At 37.2% G+C, this 18,837-nt stretch overlaps 2 protein-coding genes across 2 annotated transcripts in view; one reads left to right on the forward strand and one right to left on the reverse strand.

Annotated features, from left to right (window-relative positions):
- The window catches only part of LOC142344795 (putative lysosomal cobalamin transporter), a 358,318-nt gene that overhangs the window by 313,838 nt on the left and 25,643 nt on the right, over positions 1 to 18,837 (reverse strand). The window lies entirely within an intron of this gene.
- Positions 12,182 to 18,837, forward strand: part of LOC142344799 (uncharacterized) — a 31,310-nt gene continuing 24,654 nt past the window's right edge. The window contains exons 1-2 of the mRNA XM_075396749.1: positions 12,182 to 12,441; positions 13,577 to 13,777. Coding sequence (XP_075252864.1) covers positions 12,363 to 12,441; positions 13,577 to 13,777 — 280 coding nt within the window. The 5' untranslated portion in view covers positions 12,182 to 12,362. The remainder of the gene's footprint in view (positions 12,442 to 13,576; positions 13,778 to 18,837) is intronic.

Consider the following 18,837-nt stretch of genomic DNA (forward strand, 5'->3'; position numbering starts at 1 on the left):
CTACAGATTTCAGCAATATATCGAAGTACCAAATCTTGCTCATCCAGAAAACTAGACCCAGCTCTCTTCTTTCCTTTTAACAATGGTGAACACCTTCTCCCAGTTAAGTTTCATTCACGATCTATAATCAAGAATCTGATTGTTGCACTCGCAAAGCTACCCAATCCTGTAAGGCTCGAGTAGAACAAGTTTGTTTGAGTGGAGAAAAACGATCAACAACCGTCTCTCCAAACACTATCTGAGTGGCTTCTTAACTTCTCTAAAGCATGTAATGACTTGAGCTCTATAAATCAAGTTACGCAGAAACAATTTCAAACACCTGGGAAACTAACTTTTTCTAGCGGAAACAATAACGCTATGAATGACAACAAAAATAATACCTAGAAGCATTTCATAAGCGATGCAAGTGATCACTCGCTGTTCGAGGACAAAAAAACAGCACTCACTCTATGTCCGAGCCATAAAATTAGTCAAATCTTGTATCAATGCACGCAATTCCAGTCTTTTCCGCCGGGCATTCGAAGAAACCAAATAAGAAAACTTAAGTTGTTTTTTGAAACTATTTTGAAAGTCATCACGCCGACCAAGTGCGCCTCAAAAAACGTCTGCCGTAAAAACAGTTGATGATAAAACACCACACTCTACTCCATGATAGTTTCGATGTAAGAGCTGGCTCTAAGAAAACTAATGTTAAAGCAGTCCATTTACAAAGAACAGGTCAAATTGCCGTAGTTCTTGTGCAACTGGAAAACGATGAGAAGTCCTCATATCATATGCTTATTTAGACAATGGTAGTAGTCGAAGCTGATTGCTTAAGTCAGCAGTCTCAGAGCTGAAACTTGGTATGAACGTCATTGGACAAATGCCAATCAGTGGATACCTCATGACAAGAAATTGACTGCTCTCCTGTAATGATTTATTCTAGGCCACAGCGTTCTTATCAGCAATTTTTCCTTCTAACAGACGTAATTGCTGTCCCGAATTTGATTTTGTCACCTGTCAATACAGAAAAATTGAATCAAGTTTGTGCATTGTTCGAACACTTCAGTCCTATCGGTTTTCCTGAAATAGGTAAAAAATCTGTCGCAATAATTCTTGGAATAGATAATCTCGATCTGATTCACTACAACCAAACACTGAAAGGTCCCAAAAATGCTCCTTGTGCAGTACAGACCAAGCTTGGCTAGATATGTGCAGAAAAAAAAGACTTGATCCTAATATGGATGAAACATTCAAAATTATATCAGATTGGATGACAATAGAAAACTTAGGCAACGCTTCACCCAAAAAGGCAATGTCCAAAAATGATAAAACAGCCCCTGAAATTTTGGACAACATAACACAACTCATTGACGGACACTATCAAGTTGCTCTCCTCTGGAAGGAAAATGAAAAACTTTCTAACAACAGATGGCTCACTGAGAAGCAACTTTACCATCTGAACGACAAATGTTTAAAAAACGCACAGCTCAAGAAATTTACGAAGAAACGCTTGAGAAAGATCTACTAAACGGGTATGTCAATAAAGTTGATCCCGGCACCGAGGACTTGGACCCTACTTCTTCTTTCTTACCTCACCATCTCACCATCCAGTAGCCAAGGAGAACAAGCCCGGTAAAGTGCGACTGTAGCCAATGCGTCAAGTGTTTTTTCAAGGTCAGTCCTTGAATCCTAACCTACTGAAAGGACCAAGTCTGCTTAGTAACATCACCGGCGTAATTCTGCAATTCACACAGGACGATGTTGTAGAGTCCACGGACATTGAACAGATGTTCATGTCGGTCAAAGTAGCTCCTGAAGATCAAAAATTTCTGCATTTTCTCTGGATTAAGGACGGTCGCGTTGATACATATGAGTAGACCAGCTATATTTTTGGTACCGCGGACTCTAATTGCATGAGACGTTTTTCAGCCAGAGAGGAAAACCCAACAAAATCATTTAAGACTGCGGAAAAATGTTGATTGGTTCAAACAACAGCCTCCAGTCAAGCATTGCCGACCTAAAAGCGTCAAAAAATTTTGCGTTGAAATTACCACTTTTGGTTGTCGAAATTGTATGGAAGTTTAACCCTCAAGCGGCTCAACAATTTGGCGGAATTGGGAAGCGATTAGTGCACTTTTTTAAACTGTCTCTTTATATGATCATTGCGTCAAGAACGCTTACCGATGAAATCTTATGTACAGTCCCTTGTAAGATTGAAGCAAATATGAACTCTAGGCCCCTGAAAAAAGCTCCAAGTGACATAAATGATTCTCTACCTCTTACATCAAACCACTTTCTTCTAGGTAGGTCTTCGGTCAATTTGCCTTCTGTCGTTTTTATTGGAGACGTAAGGGAAATTTAAAAAGCTTGGCGTTCATCGCAAGGAAAAGCTGCTCACTTCTTGAATCGATTTCTTTGAGAGCACCTTCCAGGCCAACAAACTCTTTCCAAACGGTACAAAAGATCAAAGAATCTGAAGGTCGACGACTTAGTATGGATCCTTGAGGACCTCACCCCCGAGCTTTTGGCCTGTTGCCAGAGTAATGCAAGTTTTCCTCGGATATAATGGGATCCTTCAATCAAACTGAAAAGTCAGAGCAATGAGCTTATTAGGCCCGTTGTAAAGTTAAGCAAATAATTTCCCGACTAATTTGCGGTTTCATAGTTTCTACGATGAAAAAAGCAGCTAACAGATTGTGTTTGTTTGGATCCCATATCTAGCAAAAAAAATATCGACACCATAACTTACTGTTCCTTTTTGCTCTAATTCAAATAATTTCTTCTTGAAATCGTCATTGTAGCAATTGTCAATAAAGTTGATCCCGGCACCGAGGACTTGGACCCTACTTCTTCTTTCTTACCTCACCATCTCACCATCCAGTAGCCAAGGAGAACAAGCCCGGTAAAGTGCGACTGTAGCCAATGCGTCAAGTGTTTTTTCAAGGTCAGTCCTTGAATCCTAACTTACTGAAAGGACCAAGTCTGCTTAGTAACATCACCGTCGTAATTCTGCGATTCAGACAGGACAATGTTGCAGAGTCCACGGACATTGAACAGATGTTCATGTCGGTCAAAGTAGCTCCTGAAGATCAAAAATTTCTGCATTTTCTCTGGATTAAGGACGGTCGCGTTGATACATATGAGTAGACCAGCTATATTTTTGGTACCGCGGACTCGCCGTAAATTGTATCATTTGCCCTTAGAAAAACAGCTCCTGAAAATTGTGAACAGTTTCCAGATGTTACCAAATACATTGAACTTAACGTTACCATGGACGACCTCTATGTTGCTACTGACTCAATAGAAATGGCACAAAGGATACTACTTGAAATGGAATGAACCCTATCAGAAGGAGCTTTCAACCTGACCAATTGGAATTCCCGCAATTCTAAGTTCCTTGAAACTGTAGAGCCCGGCTTAAGATTGGACCCGTCAAAAGTTCAGCCCCAAAATCAAATGTTACTTTGTTTAACATGGAATCCAATAACTGGTTGTTACCTGATTGACAATAAGCTCTTTCGAAAAATCAAGTTAAATTAGATAACTCGGAGAATGCTATTGAGATATGTAGCATCCGTGTTTGGTCCATTTGATTTTATTGCTCCATTAACTATTCGACTGCGAAAAGTTCAACAGGCTGCATGGAATCAAGGACAGAAATGAGATAAGCCACTTCTTGTTAAAAATTGTCCAGATTTTTTCTGTGCACGGGAAGAAATCGTCGACTCACACGTTTACTGATGCTTCCGAGTTTGCACTGTCAGCCGTCTGTTATCAGTGTTGAGTGCTCCGATCAGACAATTGCCTTTGGATTTGTTATAGGAAAAGCTCAAATAACACCGCTGAGAAAGATGACTATTCCAAATTTAGAGTTGCAGGCCGCTGTGTACGGTGCTCAACTTGCGCAATTTGTTAAGGAAGAACAAGATATAGATTTTGCTGAAAGCATATTTTAGACTGAGAGGCACTACTGTTCTCTACTGGTTGCTAAAACATGAAGTGTGACACAGAATTTTCACTGCTAATCGATTGGCTAACATTTTGGATGTCTCCTCTGCTTTTGATTGGAGATACAACCGAGCAGATTTCGGAAACCGAGGTTATAGTTTTCACCAAATGACATCGGAATGTCGCTGGTTTTCAAGACTGTCGTTTTTGAGTAAACGTAGACCAAACTGGCCCAAGCAAGAGATTCTGCAGTTGCATTATGTGAAGACATTGTCTTTTCCTTCCTCATTATGTGTAAAAGAAACTGTTGTCGATTTGACGATATTCAGCAGTTGGAACAGACCAATACAGGTAATTGCCTTTTATTTTTCTCTTTGCCGATAAGTGCAGGAAGCGTTGTAGCGAAATTCACTTAGTCCACCACACTAAAGCGTACCTGCGTATCATTCAAACAAACCAGAAACAAAATTACAAAGCAGATATCTTCGCTTTGAAAAAAGGTGATAAGATATCCCACTCTAGCAGAATAAAACCTCTATTCCCGTTCATAAACAAAAACAACCAACTAAGAGCAAGTGGCCGTTTGTCAGAGGCAAGCCGTTGATGACTTCTTGTCAACCGCTGACACTTGTGGGCATTAATACCGCCACTAGATTGTCAATACAGCATACAAATGAACCTAACAGTCACTGTAGTTACTGAGCAAACTATGATAGTCATATTGAGTATTACTGGAAAATTCCGTGTCTAGCGGTAGTAAAACAGACCAATAGACACTGTCTTCCATGTTGTCGAATAATCCAAGACGTTAGCATTTCTAAAGTGACAGATTTGCCTCAGGAATGATTGTCAAAAAAATAATTAATTTGTCCTCGAAACAAATGGAATTGATTTCATTGGACCGTTTTTTGTGAAGAACAATAGCAAGCTCTTTAGTCGTTACGTACTACTATTTACTTGTCTAGTTGTCAGCCCAGTCCATCTTGAGGTTTCAAACGACATTAGCACCGACTCAGCGACTAATTGCATGAGACGTTTTTTCAGCCGGAGAGAATAACCCAACAAACTCATTTCAGACTGCGGAAAAATATTGATCGGTTCAAACAACAGCCTCCAGTCAAGCATTGCCAACCAAAAAGCGTCAAAAATTTTTGAGTTGAAATTACCACTTATGATTGTCAAAATTGTAGGGAAGTTTAACCCTCAAGCGGCTCAACATTTCGGCGGAAGTGGGAAGCGATTAGTGCAAATTTTTAAACTGTCTCTCTATAAGATCGTTGCGTCAAGAGCGCTTACCGATGAAATCTTATGTGCAGTCACTTGTAAGATAGAAACAAATATGAACTCTAGGCCCCTGAAAAACGCTCCAAGTGACATAAATGATTCTCTACCTCTTACATCAAACCACTTTCTTCTAGGTAGGTCTTCGGTCAATTTGCCTTCTGTCGTTTTTATTGGAGACGTAGGAAAAATTTCGAAAGCTTGGCGTACATCGCAACAAAAAGCTGCTCACTTCTGGAATCAATTTCTATGAGAATACCTTCCAGACCAACAAACTCTTTCCAAACGGTACAAAAGATCAAAGAATCTGAAGGTCGACGACTTAGTATGTATCCTTGAGGACCTCACCCCCGAGCCTTTGGCCTGTTGCCAGAGTAATGCAAGTTTTCCTCGGAGATAATTGGATCTGTCAATCAAACTGAAAAGTCAGAGCAATGAGCTCATTAAGCCCGTCGTAAAGTTAAGCAAATAATTTCCTGACTAAGTTGCGGATTCATAGTTTCTACGATGAAAAAAGCAGCTAGCGGATTGTGTTTCTTTGGATTCCATATCTAGCAAATAAAATGTCGACATCATAACTTACTGTTCCTTTTTGCTCTAATTCAAATAATTTCTTCATGAAATCGTCATTGTACTAATTGCTTGCACAAATTTGGTCTCATGCGTTTCCATGAGTGTGACCTTGTTGTATTCCCCTTTACATTATAGAGTATTTGAGATTACCTTGCTTATAATAAACAACGTTTTCCCATTGCCAATGATTGTGTTATATGCCAATTTCTTATCGATCGCGCTCGTCTTAACCTATTATTGATTTTTTCGCTTAGAAATTCATGTCAAAAGCCCTGGCTCTCATTTAACAATTTTTGTTATTTCATTTCGTAATTCCGCTTTTAATTTAGGTGACTCGTTTTTACGAATCACCCGATTAGATTTGTACCCTTGTATTTCCATTACCCTTATTTTGAATACGTGTCATTATTAAAATGAATGTATGTTTCAACACTTACACCAACACAATTATTCATTTTCGCAATCCTTCTAACTGGATGTAAAGTACATGTTGACTCTTGCTCCTTTTCAAGCGGAAAAACCGGCAAAACACAATCATAATCATTTCAAAAAACCAAACGGAAGTAGTCGACTTCTCGAAAACATTCTTTGTAGCAACAAAACAAGCGAAACAAAAGGTATTAATTTTAATTTTACTTTAATGATACAGAATCATAATCCTGCTATGTACATTCCCATCCCAACATAATTCATTAATAGAACTGATTAACGAGGTCAATTAAAGCCTATGCATCACAATTTTTATCTTCCTTAAGAAAGGAAACTGGCAAACTTTGTAGTTACTCGTTGACCAAGCGATTCTCGTAGACCAACAGTTATTTTCACTATGAAGTTTTGGTTGATTGTTTTGCAATCCATAAATCGCTATTTAATTTTTTGCTCTCACTTTTTTTGAAGAGAAATTAATGGAGCAATTTTTTTTACTTTTTTGTTAGGATTTCAAAATATTTTTTGTTTTGTGGTTTTGCGGAACAGCTTTTCTGATCTGTTTCTGTTGTAAAACAATGCTGACAGCAATTAACTAAAGAGTTCATTAATTGGCATATGGTGTCTGCCATGTCAGTCTGAAATTTTTCTTCTGTTATTGGGAATCCTTTGCGTACATTTTTCGGAAACAACTTGTACGTAACTTTTCTACTTTGATAGCGTTCTAGCAGTTCCATCTGCTGGTACTCAGGGCAAATTAAAAAAAATCAATTTTTTAAAATAGGATTTGTTGGCCTCTGTGCAGTTCATTTGGTGTCATTTCAATTTTATCGAAAAATTGTAGGTTTGTGGTTTTGCACTGCTGATAACACTTGCTGGGGTTTTTCGGTTGCTCTTTTCAATGCTCTCAGAAGTTGGAAAAAGAACAGCAAGAAAGAAAAGTTGTTTAGTGGTGGCCATACCAGACTAGTTATTCTCTGTTTTTGTTATCATGTACTCTTGCTTGCATTTCCAGCTCTGGCTGAAAACTGCGAATAAGCGGTTGTGGATTTTCTGAGAGTTTGTATTCTATCCCATTTACAATTATCGTGTGTAGTGTTTTCTATTTTGCTTTTTTGATCGAAACTAAACTGTTGAGATCCGTTTGAATATAAAGGTAATCAAACGTTTGTGTGAGGCGTTTGAGAGAGGTTAAAAGGACTACAATTGCAGGTAAAACGGAAATATATTTGTTAATTCGTGGTTGTGATTAATGCTTACAATGGTGCGTACAATGTTGCCACCACCACTTGAGAGATCCGATAAATGCAATGAATATTGTTTATCTCTTCATGATGGTGTTCACAGTGGTTGCCATTGAAATAAGACAGGGATTTTCTGGAGAAATTGGAATTTGACAGGATTGGAAATTAAACTTTTCATATTTTTCGGATCTCCCAAGTGCATTTTTTTCAATAACCTTGTTCCCATATAAAACGCTACAGTAATTAATGCAAAATTTTTAACGATTTGTTTTTGTCAAGGACACATTGATTTTTACTGGGTTCTCGAAAAAAAGCCGGCAAAAATTGACAGAACAATCGTCTCAAAATCTGCAGGAACTTGTCGACTTCTTAAGAGTTCAAGAAATCTGATGGTCAATGATTTAGTATGGATTCTTTTGGACTTCAACCACGGTGAGTTTTGTATCAAAGCCAGAGTTTTGTATCAAAACTTTAGCCAGAGTTTTGCATCAAAGCCCACTTGTACCCATTTGGCACTTTTGATAATTTCGGTTGCTTAATTCGATTATTAACTTCCGGTAGCCCGTTTCCACAAATCATTAAAGTAGATTTTTGCCTTTTTTAATCGGTATTTTAAATTTTTTATTAATTCAGCTGGATGTATGATTCAACAAGTTGCACTTCAACTGTCTTATCCTTTTCTTTGCAATCCCGCAAATGCGGTCGGAGATTTTATGATCACATCAACTTTTGGTCGGTTTTGGAAATAAAAGCCGTCAAAAAATGGGAGCAACAACCATTTTAAAACCTGGCAGAAGTAGTCGATTTCTGTCAACCCTTTTTATTGCAGCACAACAAGCAAAACAAAATGAATTATTTACATCTTATTTTAATAGTACCAAAATCATAATCCCAGATTTGGAGGAAACTACTCAATCGCGAGATAAAGTTTACACTTGATTGCAGGTGGTCGTCAAAAATGTCCTGCTTTAGAACGTTGACGAAATTGCTTATCGTTATTGACAAAATAATTCAGTAATGTGAATTGTGAGCTTCAATAGTTTAATATTTAAGCAGCATCGCAGTCTGGACATCAAGGGTCACGTGTTGACGGCCAAACGTCAGTTCAAGTTGATAAAATTTCCTTGTAGATTGATCGCAAATTACCCATACACGATATAAATGACTTTGAATTACCAGTTAACGGCGTCATCAAGCGGCTATTTTCTCCGAGTTGGGAAGACTCTGTTGAAGCACGGTAGCAAGAGACATACTTGGCCTTTCTGGCTTTTCAAGGGGTTGTAATCGGAGAAGCTCAATGCACGCTTGGACAAGTGACTACTGCTACTGTTTCTGTCGTGCATAAGGTTTTCTTTACCCTGGGTTAAATTATAGCGGTCTCTATTTGATGATCTTCGCTTGCGTAACCAATTGCTCTCAAATGTTACCCGTGAGTATGTTTTTCTGGTTAATTTTTAGAACTAATGCTGTTTTTCAGATTTATCGGTCAAGCCATGTTGGGGATCAACTACGTATACACGGAGCAGTATCTTCTGAGTTTGAGATTTTTATCTCAGGCTTTTCCTTTTAGAACTTCCTTTTAGTGCATCGTTTTTTTTTCAAATAGTTTCAGCTCAAGCTCAAACTCCTTTCTTTCTTTTCAGAATCTTCTTTAAGCGAAGCTTGGACGAAAAATTCTTCTCAAAATCAGCGATTAGCTTTCTTCACGTTCTTATTCAAGAATTTTGACCCATTGCCTTCGTTTTTAGCACCTACTCTACTGGCAGACATTGTTTTTGTTCGGTTGGCCGTGAATTGTTTGCAGTCACTTCTTTTTCAATGGTCTGAAGACTGGATGATTTTGGTAATTTGACTTAGATCTCTCTCTGTGGATATATTGCCACCAAAAGCGTTCAAGTTGTTGAAAAATTTATGTTCTGCTTTATGCTTTTGAGAGGAACTCAAATCCTTTTGTTTTCATGTAAACGTCTATAATGGTTGTCGATATCTTTTATCTGTTGATAGACGGCTTTACGTTTGCTCGGCCGATCATTGTTTTATAAAACATCATAGCTTTCGTGAAATTTTTGTCTCAATTGCTCTAAGCAGGTCTTAATCTGCTTATCCACGTTGCTTCGGCTCCGTCAACAAATCACTTTTTTGTAGATTAGGCAGTTTGACTTTACTGACTTTCACGTGTACAAAAAAGTAGTTACTTTGTAGTTTCTTCAAAAATGGACAGCAGTTTGTTTTCCGTTGTCTGGGTCGGCGGACGAAATGTAACGGCTGCCCTCCCATAAAAGAGACGAGGAAAGCTTCAAACCGTCAAATTCGTTCTAGCGAATCCAAATCTGTTCAGACGTTTTGCTTTTGTGGTTCCTTTTTGTAACTCTATAGCCGCCATGTTCTTACCGTTTCATTATAAAATCAGTTTGTTACTATTTGCTAATGTTAGTTAGCCAATATCAAATTGAACTGGGTTTACTACAAGTCATTCAATTCGTGAGCTATGTGTGTACCATGTGGAAAGAAATCGATGACAAATATATATGTCTAAAACCTGTTTATGTAAAAGTATTTGAGCCATAACTTATTTTGGGTTTTGCTTTTTGTACTCACGAGATTAGACGACAAAAGCTGGGGTTGTAGCAGTTGAATTTCAAAACAAATATCTATAGACACAGGACACAGTAACTGATAATTTTTTGCTCAAGAATACTTTTTAATAAAAGACAGTATACCGCTCAAGAAAATTGTAACCGCAAGACGCTGTAACGCAAAATTTACTATTCAAATCCATTTATTTCATCAAGTGATTATAACTGTGCGTTTAACTAGAACCATGACTTTTTCTATGACCAAACAGTTGCTATGACAACAGAAAGTCGACTAAAATGAACAACCTATGCAAATAATTATTCCCTTCTGTTTTGTGCTCCTATTTTCCCCGACAATGCAAACTTCTCAGGCTCAGCTCCAACATCTCCTGAGGGCACGGAAATTTGATGTTAATCAGACAAACGTTAGACTTGTCCCTGGTGTACCCTTCTTTTGGTGGGAGGTTTCCCGCTGTGAGAAAGCAGCCTTACGTTTTCATTTTGCTTAGCGGATTGGAAAATCTTTGAATTTTCTGAACGTTCAAGTGATTTTAAAAAGCGAGAGTTGGTGCTGCAGAAAAAACTCCGCTCCTCTCTATCGGAGGTCGATCAACAGGACAGCGATTCGAATGGAGGACTCTGAGTTTTGTTTTAACTGGGCGACAATAGCAGTCATTCTTGAAAATTGGCAAGTTGTCAAAAATTGGCAATTGTCCCTGGTGTACCCTTCTTTTGGGGGGAGGTTTCCCGCTGTGAGAAAGCAGCCTTACGTTTTCATTTTGCTTAGCGGATTGGAAAATCTTTGAATTTTCTGAACGTTCAAGTGATTTTAAAAAGCGAGAGTTGGTGCTGCAGAAAAAACTCCGCTCCTCTCTATCGGAGGTCGATCAACAGGACAGTGATTCGAATGGAGGACTCTGAGTTTTGTTTTAACTGGGCGACAATAGCAGTCATTCTTGAAAATTGGCAAGTTGTCAAAAATTGGCAATTGTCCCTGGTGTACCCTTCTTTTGGGGGGAGGTTTCCCGCTGTGAGAAAGCAGCCTTACGTTTTCATTTTGCTTAGCGGATTGGAAAATCTTCGAATTTTCTGAACGTTCAAGTGATTTTAAGAAGCGAGAGTTTGTGCTGCAGAGAAAACTCCGCTCCTCTCTATCGGAGGTCGATCAACAGGACAGCGATTCGAATGGAGGACTCTGAATTTTGTTTTAACTGGGCGACAATAGCAGTCATTCTTGAAAATTGGCTCTGAACATCAACATTTTGACTATTATATCCATAATGCAGTTGCAAGCATCCATAGTGATCAGAAGTGAGGATAAATAAGCAAGTAAAAATTTTGCTGACAATTAGAACGTCGTTCTTTTCTAATTTATTGCGTGACCTATCCGCTCCTAGAGCACCTGAAGTGATCCAATTCCGATTGCTCAGTTAAGTTTTCTGGAAGTTTTGGACGTTCAAATTGCTGGATTAAACAAAGTCTTTTCATTTCAGAATTGATGAAGTTTAACTGACTTACTTCATGGGGTATGTGCATTTGAATGCCAACGTGTTTTACAATTTTCTTCTTTGCGTCAACATTTTCCCATATGCTTTAACCTTTACATTTGTTTTAGTTTATCCTTATGTTTTAAGCGTTACATTTGTACAGTGATTTCAAAACGGTCACATTCGTTCCGTTCTGGCTATGATCAGATGGATGATATATATCGGCATTGCCTAGGAATGTAAGTGAACTTTCCAAAAATTCTAATGCCAGCAAGATTTTGCATATTTGCATGTCAATGTTTTTTCCGCTTTGGAGACTTCGCAAAAATCGCAACGGCAGGAGAAAGCATTTCGCCGCTATTTCGAGATTTGCATCCGACAGAGAATGGAAAGCCTTGCCCATAAATCGTGCTCCACTATCGCGCTTAAATTGAATTAACTAATCTGAACCTAGTATCAATTGAAGAAGCATAGTTGAAGAAGGGTCCGTTGAATAAAGCGAGGGTCAGACACAATCCGCGCTGGGTTTTATTAATTCGAAGCCTATATCAACATATTTTAACTTAAAGTTTGACCTCTGAACTTGTCTATAACTTTTGAAACGTTCGGTTAAACTTTAAGCTATGCTTTCTGATGCGTTCTGTGAATGTCCATTTTTGTGACTGGTGCGTGTCTGAATTTGTGAACGAAACGCCATCAAAGCAAACAAATTGCAACGTTGTACCGCTCTGTTTTGATTCGGAAAGAGTTATATATGAATTATATGTGAATTAGTTTATTTTAAACAGTTTTATTAATTATTAATTATTATTACCCAAAAAATAGAGAGGGCGCGCAAGGTTAAAATGAGTCCGTATGTAGAAAGACGAGTTCTTTTGCTACTGTTGTGTCTTGTAACCACCGGAAAAGTCGCCCCAAGAGGAGGTAAGGATGTTGTCATGTTTGTTTGAAGGGAAGGGGATTTACAGTCTGTCCCATAAAGTTGAAATCACAGATCGTTCAAAAAGCGCGCATAACAGGCAATTGAGCATCTATACATAGTCCTTAGAATGCCAACAATTCTACCCCTGAAAACAAAGTCATGATTTTATCAACTTTTACAGTTTGAACTTTAACCTTTGAACTCTGTCCTGTGATTTTTTGGAACGTTCGCTAATTTTCAACTCATGGGACTCGCTCAGTATAAAAGGACAAACTCTGGCTCCTGGCTCTGCGAAGAATGCCATTTAAGTGTTTACCAGGGAGAATATATACGGCTTAGCAGAGCAGGGCTCATCTGTCGTATTAACTATGATATCGCAATGTTATTAACCATAACTAGCATTAGATAATTGATCTTGTTTTCTGTTTTGATGCAAGCTGTACTTCGGTTTCTTTGTGGGGGATAGTGAGGGTGTGTTCCCGTTCTAACTGAAACCGACTCTGTCTGTAATGACTCAATCAATGTATAATCCCCCGGCCCGTACAATATCCCCGCCCGCCCTCCCACCCGCAGGCCAACTTGATGAACGTTGCATAAACCGAACGTTGCATGATGAGATTTCCTAAAAACCCATTCGTTCATTTGATCCAATTGATTCGGTTTCCAGGTCGAGCTGAAAGTTGAGGTGAAAATCCCTATAAAATGTACGAATTGCGGTTTTAGGAGATGAATTTGTTGAAACAAATTCAGGGTCTTTCGTATTATAGCCAACCCCCCCCCCCCCCCCCCCACCCTCCAATCATGATGATTGAACCATAATGGGGGGAGGGTGTCTATAATTTGGTGTGGGGTTGATATATGGAAAAGACCCCAAATTCTCTACTTTCACCGAATTAATAGCAGCAAGAAAGATTTGGGCGCTTTGCGGTGGAAGCAGCTATTTGATACTATCCCCCCCCCCCCGTCCAGCTTAATGTGCATATAACTTTTGCACCCCCCAGGCGCACGTGCAATTTTTTACTTAGCAATTTTTTTGCCACGTTACTTTGTAAATAGGGCTCATAAAAATGACAGGGGCGGACCAAAACAATAATAAATCCCATTTTTCCCAGGAACCTGAGTTTTATTGATTTTTAGTTGGAGGCAACATCAACCACCGGTCCGGGAGAGATCTGTGTCGGAAATACATTGAGTTGCCGACATGCACAGAAACGGATTCGGATAACTTGCCATCTGACAATCTCGGATCAATTGAACAGTCAGAGTCAGTTGCTGAAAGATGCGCTGGGTGTGATGAAGAGACTTGTGTCATCCAGTACACCATGCCTAATTCCCCAAGTGAGAACAAAAGTACAGCATGTTCCAAAAAGTTAAAATAGCGAACGTTTCAGACGCGCAAAAGAGTTCAAGTTTCAAATTTGGAGTAATATAGTCTGTCCCATAAAGTTGAAATAAGCGAACGTTCGAAAAACGCCAAAAACGTGCAATTGAGCATCAATGTGGTCATTTGAATGTCAACGTTTTTTCCATCCAGCCTTCATTCATCACTTTTTTCTACATTTTTTTAAATTTGAACTTTGACCTTTGAACTCTAACCTGTGGCTTTTGAAACGTTCGCTTATTTCAACTTTATGGGACGCGCTATACATATAACAATTCTATATGCAAAAAACTGTTTGAAACCGCGCACAGATGATTTAGCATGGTCTTGGGGATTGAGGATCTGACCTTTTTTGAACAACGTTTTCATTTCTGGATGCTCAAAATTCCACAACGTCAAACAATCCTTGCATCAGACAGTCCCACACTCCGGGTCGAAGTTTTCGCTGATAATTGTTAGAAATGCACTGACAGAAGCTAAAAAACAATTTTTCAGGAAAATCTATACGAAAATTATCCGCTTAGTGTGTTGTTCAAAATTGCAGTATCTGTCAACACATTAAGCAGATAAATATGTATTAATAGCCGAGTCCTCAATTCTAGGCGGCTATTATAGCGCTCCTAAAATTTTTTTTACAATTCAAAGAATATGAATTGTAATGGTGCGCTGTGTTTTCTTAAGATGTGTTTTTTCAATGACTTTGCGCTTTCAAAACGCGATAAACAGGTAAAGCCCAGCGGGCATTAAGTTTCATTAGAGGCCCAAAGTGGGCTTTAGTAGTCCTTCAAGTGCTTAATTTAAGGTGAAAAGGTCATTTTAAGGAGTTTTTGGGCTCAAAATCGTGCAATTTTTCATGTTTGTTTTTTTTGAATTTTTTGCTTGATTAGTCTTTGATTGAAGTTTTTAAAAGTTGAAGGCCTTTTGTGAAACAAAATTGCTTGTTTTGACCATTTTATGAGCTATATGTTTTGGTACTACAAACATAAACACACAAAATGATAGTATTTTTTGCATTTTTTCAGGTGTTTTGAAAATTTTGTGGAGTTTTTTCAGCCCAAGGTGTCAAGAAACTTCCTCTAGGTTTTGATAAAGGGTTTAATTATCGATTACTGCATAGTTTCTAGTGATAATGGAATGGTTTTCAACTTTCTGCCATCATGAAAATCAGCATTTTTTGACAAAACTTGCAATTTTTTTCAAAAATTTTGACATTGTTGAGTCCCAAGGGCCAGAAAAACTCATTAGGGGTCGGATAATTCGTTACTGAAAAACTTTTAGTTGTCGTGGAATAGGTTTCAACTTTTGAATATTACGAATTTTATCAATTTTGACAAAATTTGCATTTCAGGTTTTTGAAAATTTTAAATCATTTTTTCAGTTTTTTCACCTTCAGGGACCAGGAAGTCTCCTTTGAGGTTTGTGAATAGCACATTGCATAGTTTTTAGTGAAAATGGAATTGTTTTTAATGTCTCGAAGTTTAGCATTTGTTTGGATAAAAATCTTGCAATTTTTTAAGGTTTCCTAAAGTTTTTGTCAGTTTTTGATATTCGTACTTTCTCAAGTCTGAGAAAATTTATTCCACTTTCTGATAAAAAGTTACTGCAAGGTTTTTAGTTTCAATGGCTTTGTTTTCAACAATTTAACCCTATGACTTTCAGAAGTTTTTTGATAGAATTTGCAATTTTTTTCAAGCTTTAAAACATTTGTATTTTTATTTCTTCCGCAGTAGCTGGGCAACCTCCTCCAGGGTTTGATAGTATGTTTTTGAATAGTTGCTAGGTTGCTATTCAAATGGCTTTCAACATTTTAATACAAACGAATTTCTATTTTTTGAAAGTTTTTCTAAAAATTATTGCCTATCGATCTATGAGGCAATGTGTTTTTAAAGCTTTGAATTGGGTTACTGGATAGCTTCTAGAGACACAGAAATTATACTGAAGGTATTTATATCCGATTTTCAGGAACATTTCCTTATAATTTGCAATTGATTTCTTTTTCAAATTTTTTGGTCATTTTGGAGTTAACCGGTCTTCAAGGGCCAATGAATATTTTTCAGGTCTTGCAGATATAATACTGGACCAATTTCAGGAACAAAATTTGGTATTGAACATATTTTTGAAATAGGTAATTTTGCCTTAGGTTTGCCGAAGTTTTAGCAATGAGTATGTTTTTGTTTAGTTTTGATTCTTTTAGTTTCAATTTTTTGATAATTTTTGTGTTCTGGCTGGCATTGTTCAATCGATCGGCTGGTCAGGTAGAGTACGTCAGAGTTTTTCATTCAATTCTTTGAATTGTATTTCTGAACTTGTTCCATGTTTTTTTAATTCGTCTAACAGATTTTTGTTTCGTCTTACCGTGACTTCTTGGAATTGACTTTTTCATTGACTTACCTCACTAAAATGACTTCTGAGCTCACCTATGAAACTTAAAATTTTATGAACATTTACTTAATAAAGGTCAATAGTGTGCATCTAAGTAGTGCCAAACATATGCCGTAATTCGTGAATAATAGAGTCTTGAGTTTAAGATTTCGAATATTATTTTTGGGATCTTTTCCGTTTGTGCCTTCCCAAATATTGCACGTGCATCTCTGGGGTGCAAATAATAGGCGCCCACTGAACTGAGGGGGCACAAACAGAAAAGATCCTAATTTTGAAAAGCCCTATTAGGGCTTTCTCCTGGTAGAGCTTGTCTCTTGAAAATGACAGTCCGAAGCTAACCCAAAAAGTCCAGTAGTCTGTTAAAGGACTGGTGGTCGATCTGTCTATTTAATTTCTATAGTTGTTTCAATTCATGTAACGCCACAAGCGTCTATCGCGGCTATTTTCCGGCAATCCGCCGGCTATGTTTTGTTTTGGGTCTCCAGGATCCGCTGATTTTTTTGTTAACCATCAAATGTTCAGACACTAATCAACTATGATCTTATCTCATATACAGACAACATATCAACCATGATCAGACCCATTCAAACAATAATCATACAAAATTGTGTTTTTGCTCATTATAAATGTCCTTTTAAGATCGTTTTCCACCTCGTTCATGGCCAGACTAGACAGTAAAGTTGTAGATTAACAAAACTCATTTTAGCACACATTCAAAATTTCTAAATTTTCAGCTCTCAAAAAAATTGTTTTCTCAACGACTCATCTTTTAGTTGCGGAGACCTGACCTATACAAAAAATTTTCGTTTTGGGAATTTTTCATTGTTGAAGGAACCTGAATAAAGTTTGTTCATGACTTCCTCTATAAGATTTATTCCTTCTTACTTAGATATTTAAATAATGACTATTCTTCGCCTCCGTTAGCTTTTTTTTCTTTTTTTTCGAATCGAAAAAGAGTACTGGTATAAAACGGTTTTAGCTTTTCTTTTTTTTCGAATCGAAAAAAAGTACTGGTATAAAACGGTTTTAGCAACTCAAAGTGGAGTATTGGTGTTCTACAGGTTTTTTGAGATAAAGCAAGTTTGTTCTTGACATGAACATTGCCCTTTTTCTTTTCAAACATTGACATCTCTTTAGAAAGTTGACTTCCGATTTTGAACTCTGGAACTGGACTTTAACCGTGGCTTTTTCAAGCAATAATTAGGACCTGCTGGAAAAATTCAAAATCAAAAGGTCGATTTGAAGACTAATTATCCCATAAGTCTTGTGTCCGTTATCAATCTACAGACAACTGGCCATCATAACTAGCTAACTTCTCTCACTCTAACTCGCCCTCCAATCAAAAACCTACCCACACCCCAAAACTACTAGATCGTGATTGTATCTTTTTATAGCTTTTTTGGTAAATTGATTTTTGGGTTATGTCGAACTTTTTCTGATAGTTTTGACTTGGATAGTTCTTTGTAAAGAAATTTTTTGTCTGAAAAGATTCAATTTTTCGGTTTGTCATTTTCGGATTTTGTGTTAGATGGTTCTTAATATAACAATAGTTACCGTTCATGAAGTTTATTATGCTTGCCAACTTTTTTATGGCTGTTTTCGAGTTGAATGTTTTTTTAATGCAAACCCAAACGACAAAAATTATAATAGTTTTCGCCTTATTTTCTCCAGTTCCTGAAATGTTTTTCATTTGTTTTGAGTTTTTTTGCAAAATTTGACAGCCACGAAAAGAAAGTGGTGCTTAAAGATGAGTTGGACAGTTTATTAGGATACAAAAAGGTTTTTAAGTTATTATTATCAATAATTTTACTAATTTTCTATCAAATTTGTAAATTTTCAAAAAAATTGCAATTTTCTTCAAGTTGGAAAAGTTTTCAAATCTTCCGTAGCAAAACTTTTTTTTTTCAAGTTTAATTTTGTTTTAGCAGTAAATTTTTTTTCATCTGGTCTGCAAAAACATTGCTCAACATTAATTTAATTCTGTCAATGTTTTCCAACTTTGGAACTTCTTTTGTCTTTCATAAAACCTTCAATTTAGCTTCTTTGTATCTTTTGCAAAAGTTATTTGGTTTTGAAATAGTTATGATTAATTACGCAATATCACACTAGTGTAGAAGTTTTCATCATTTTTTTGTATATATTTTATTTAAAATTTTTTTTCAGCTTTTTATACTTTTTTTTCAGGCACATCAGTTTTCAATATAATCGAACATACAGTTGAAGATTTTGACATCCAAAAACTTATCAATTTAGTTTTCGTAATTTTTATTTTATCATACTCTTTTTTGCTTTGCCTGCCTCCACTTCAATTGGCTTTTTTCATTTATTGACACCAAGAAACTCTACTGACTAGTTTTTTTTGCTAATCCCGTTTTGAAAAAATTTTCGGGTTTTTTCTGACGCTGCTTGCCTGTTATATGTCCAGCAGTCGTTTTTTCTCGCCTTATTCTCTGGTCTTATTGCCTTCCAGTTTTCATTAGTTTCCAGTTCACACTCCAAATGAAAACGCTATTATTAAGAGACCTTAATTGCCGTTTTTGACTCTTAAAATTCAATTGTTTTTAATCAAGTCGAAGTTTGTTTAGTTTTTCAATCAATTCTCTGGACTGTTTAATAGGACCTGATTGTCCAACAA

The sequence above is a fragment of the Convolutriloba macropyga genome, chromosome 8 (genome assembly GCF_964194025.1).
Source record: "Convolutriloba macropyga chromosome 8, txConMacr16.3, whole genome shotgun sequence".
In the NCBI taxonomy this organism is placed as follows: Eukaryota; Metazoa; Xenacoelomorpha; order Acoela; family Convolutidae; genus Convolutriloba; species Convolutriloba macropyga.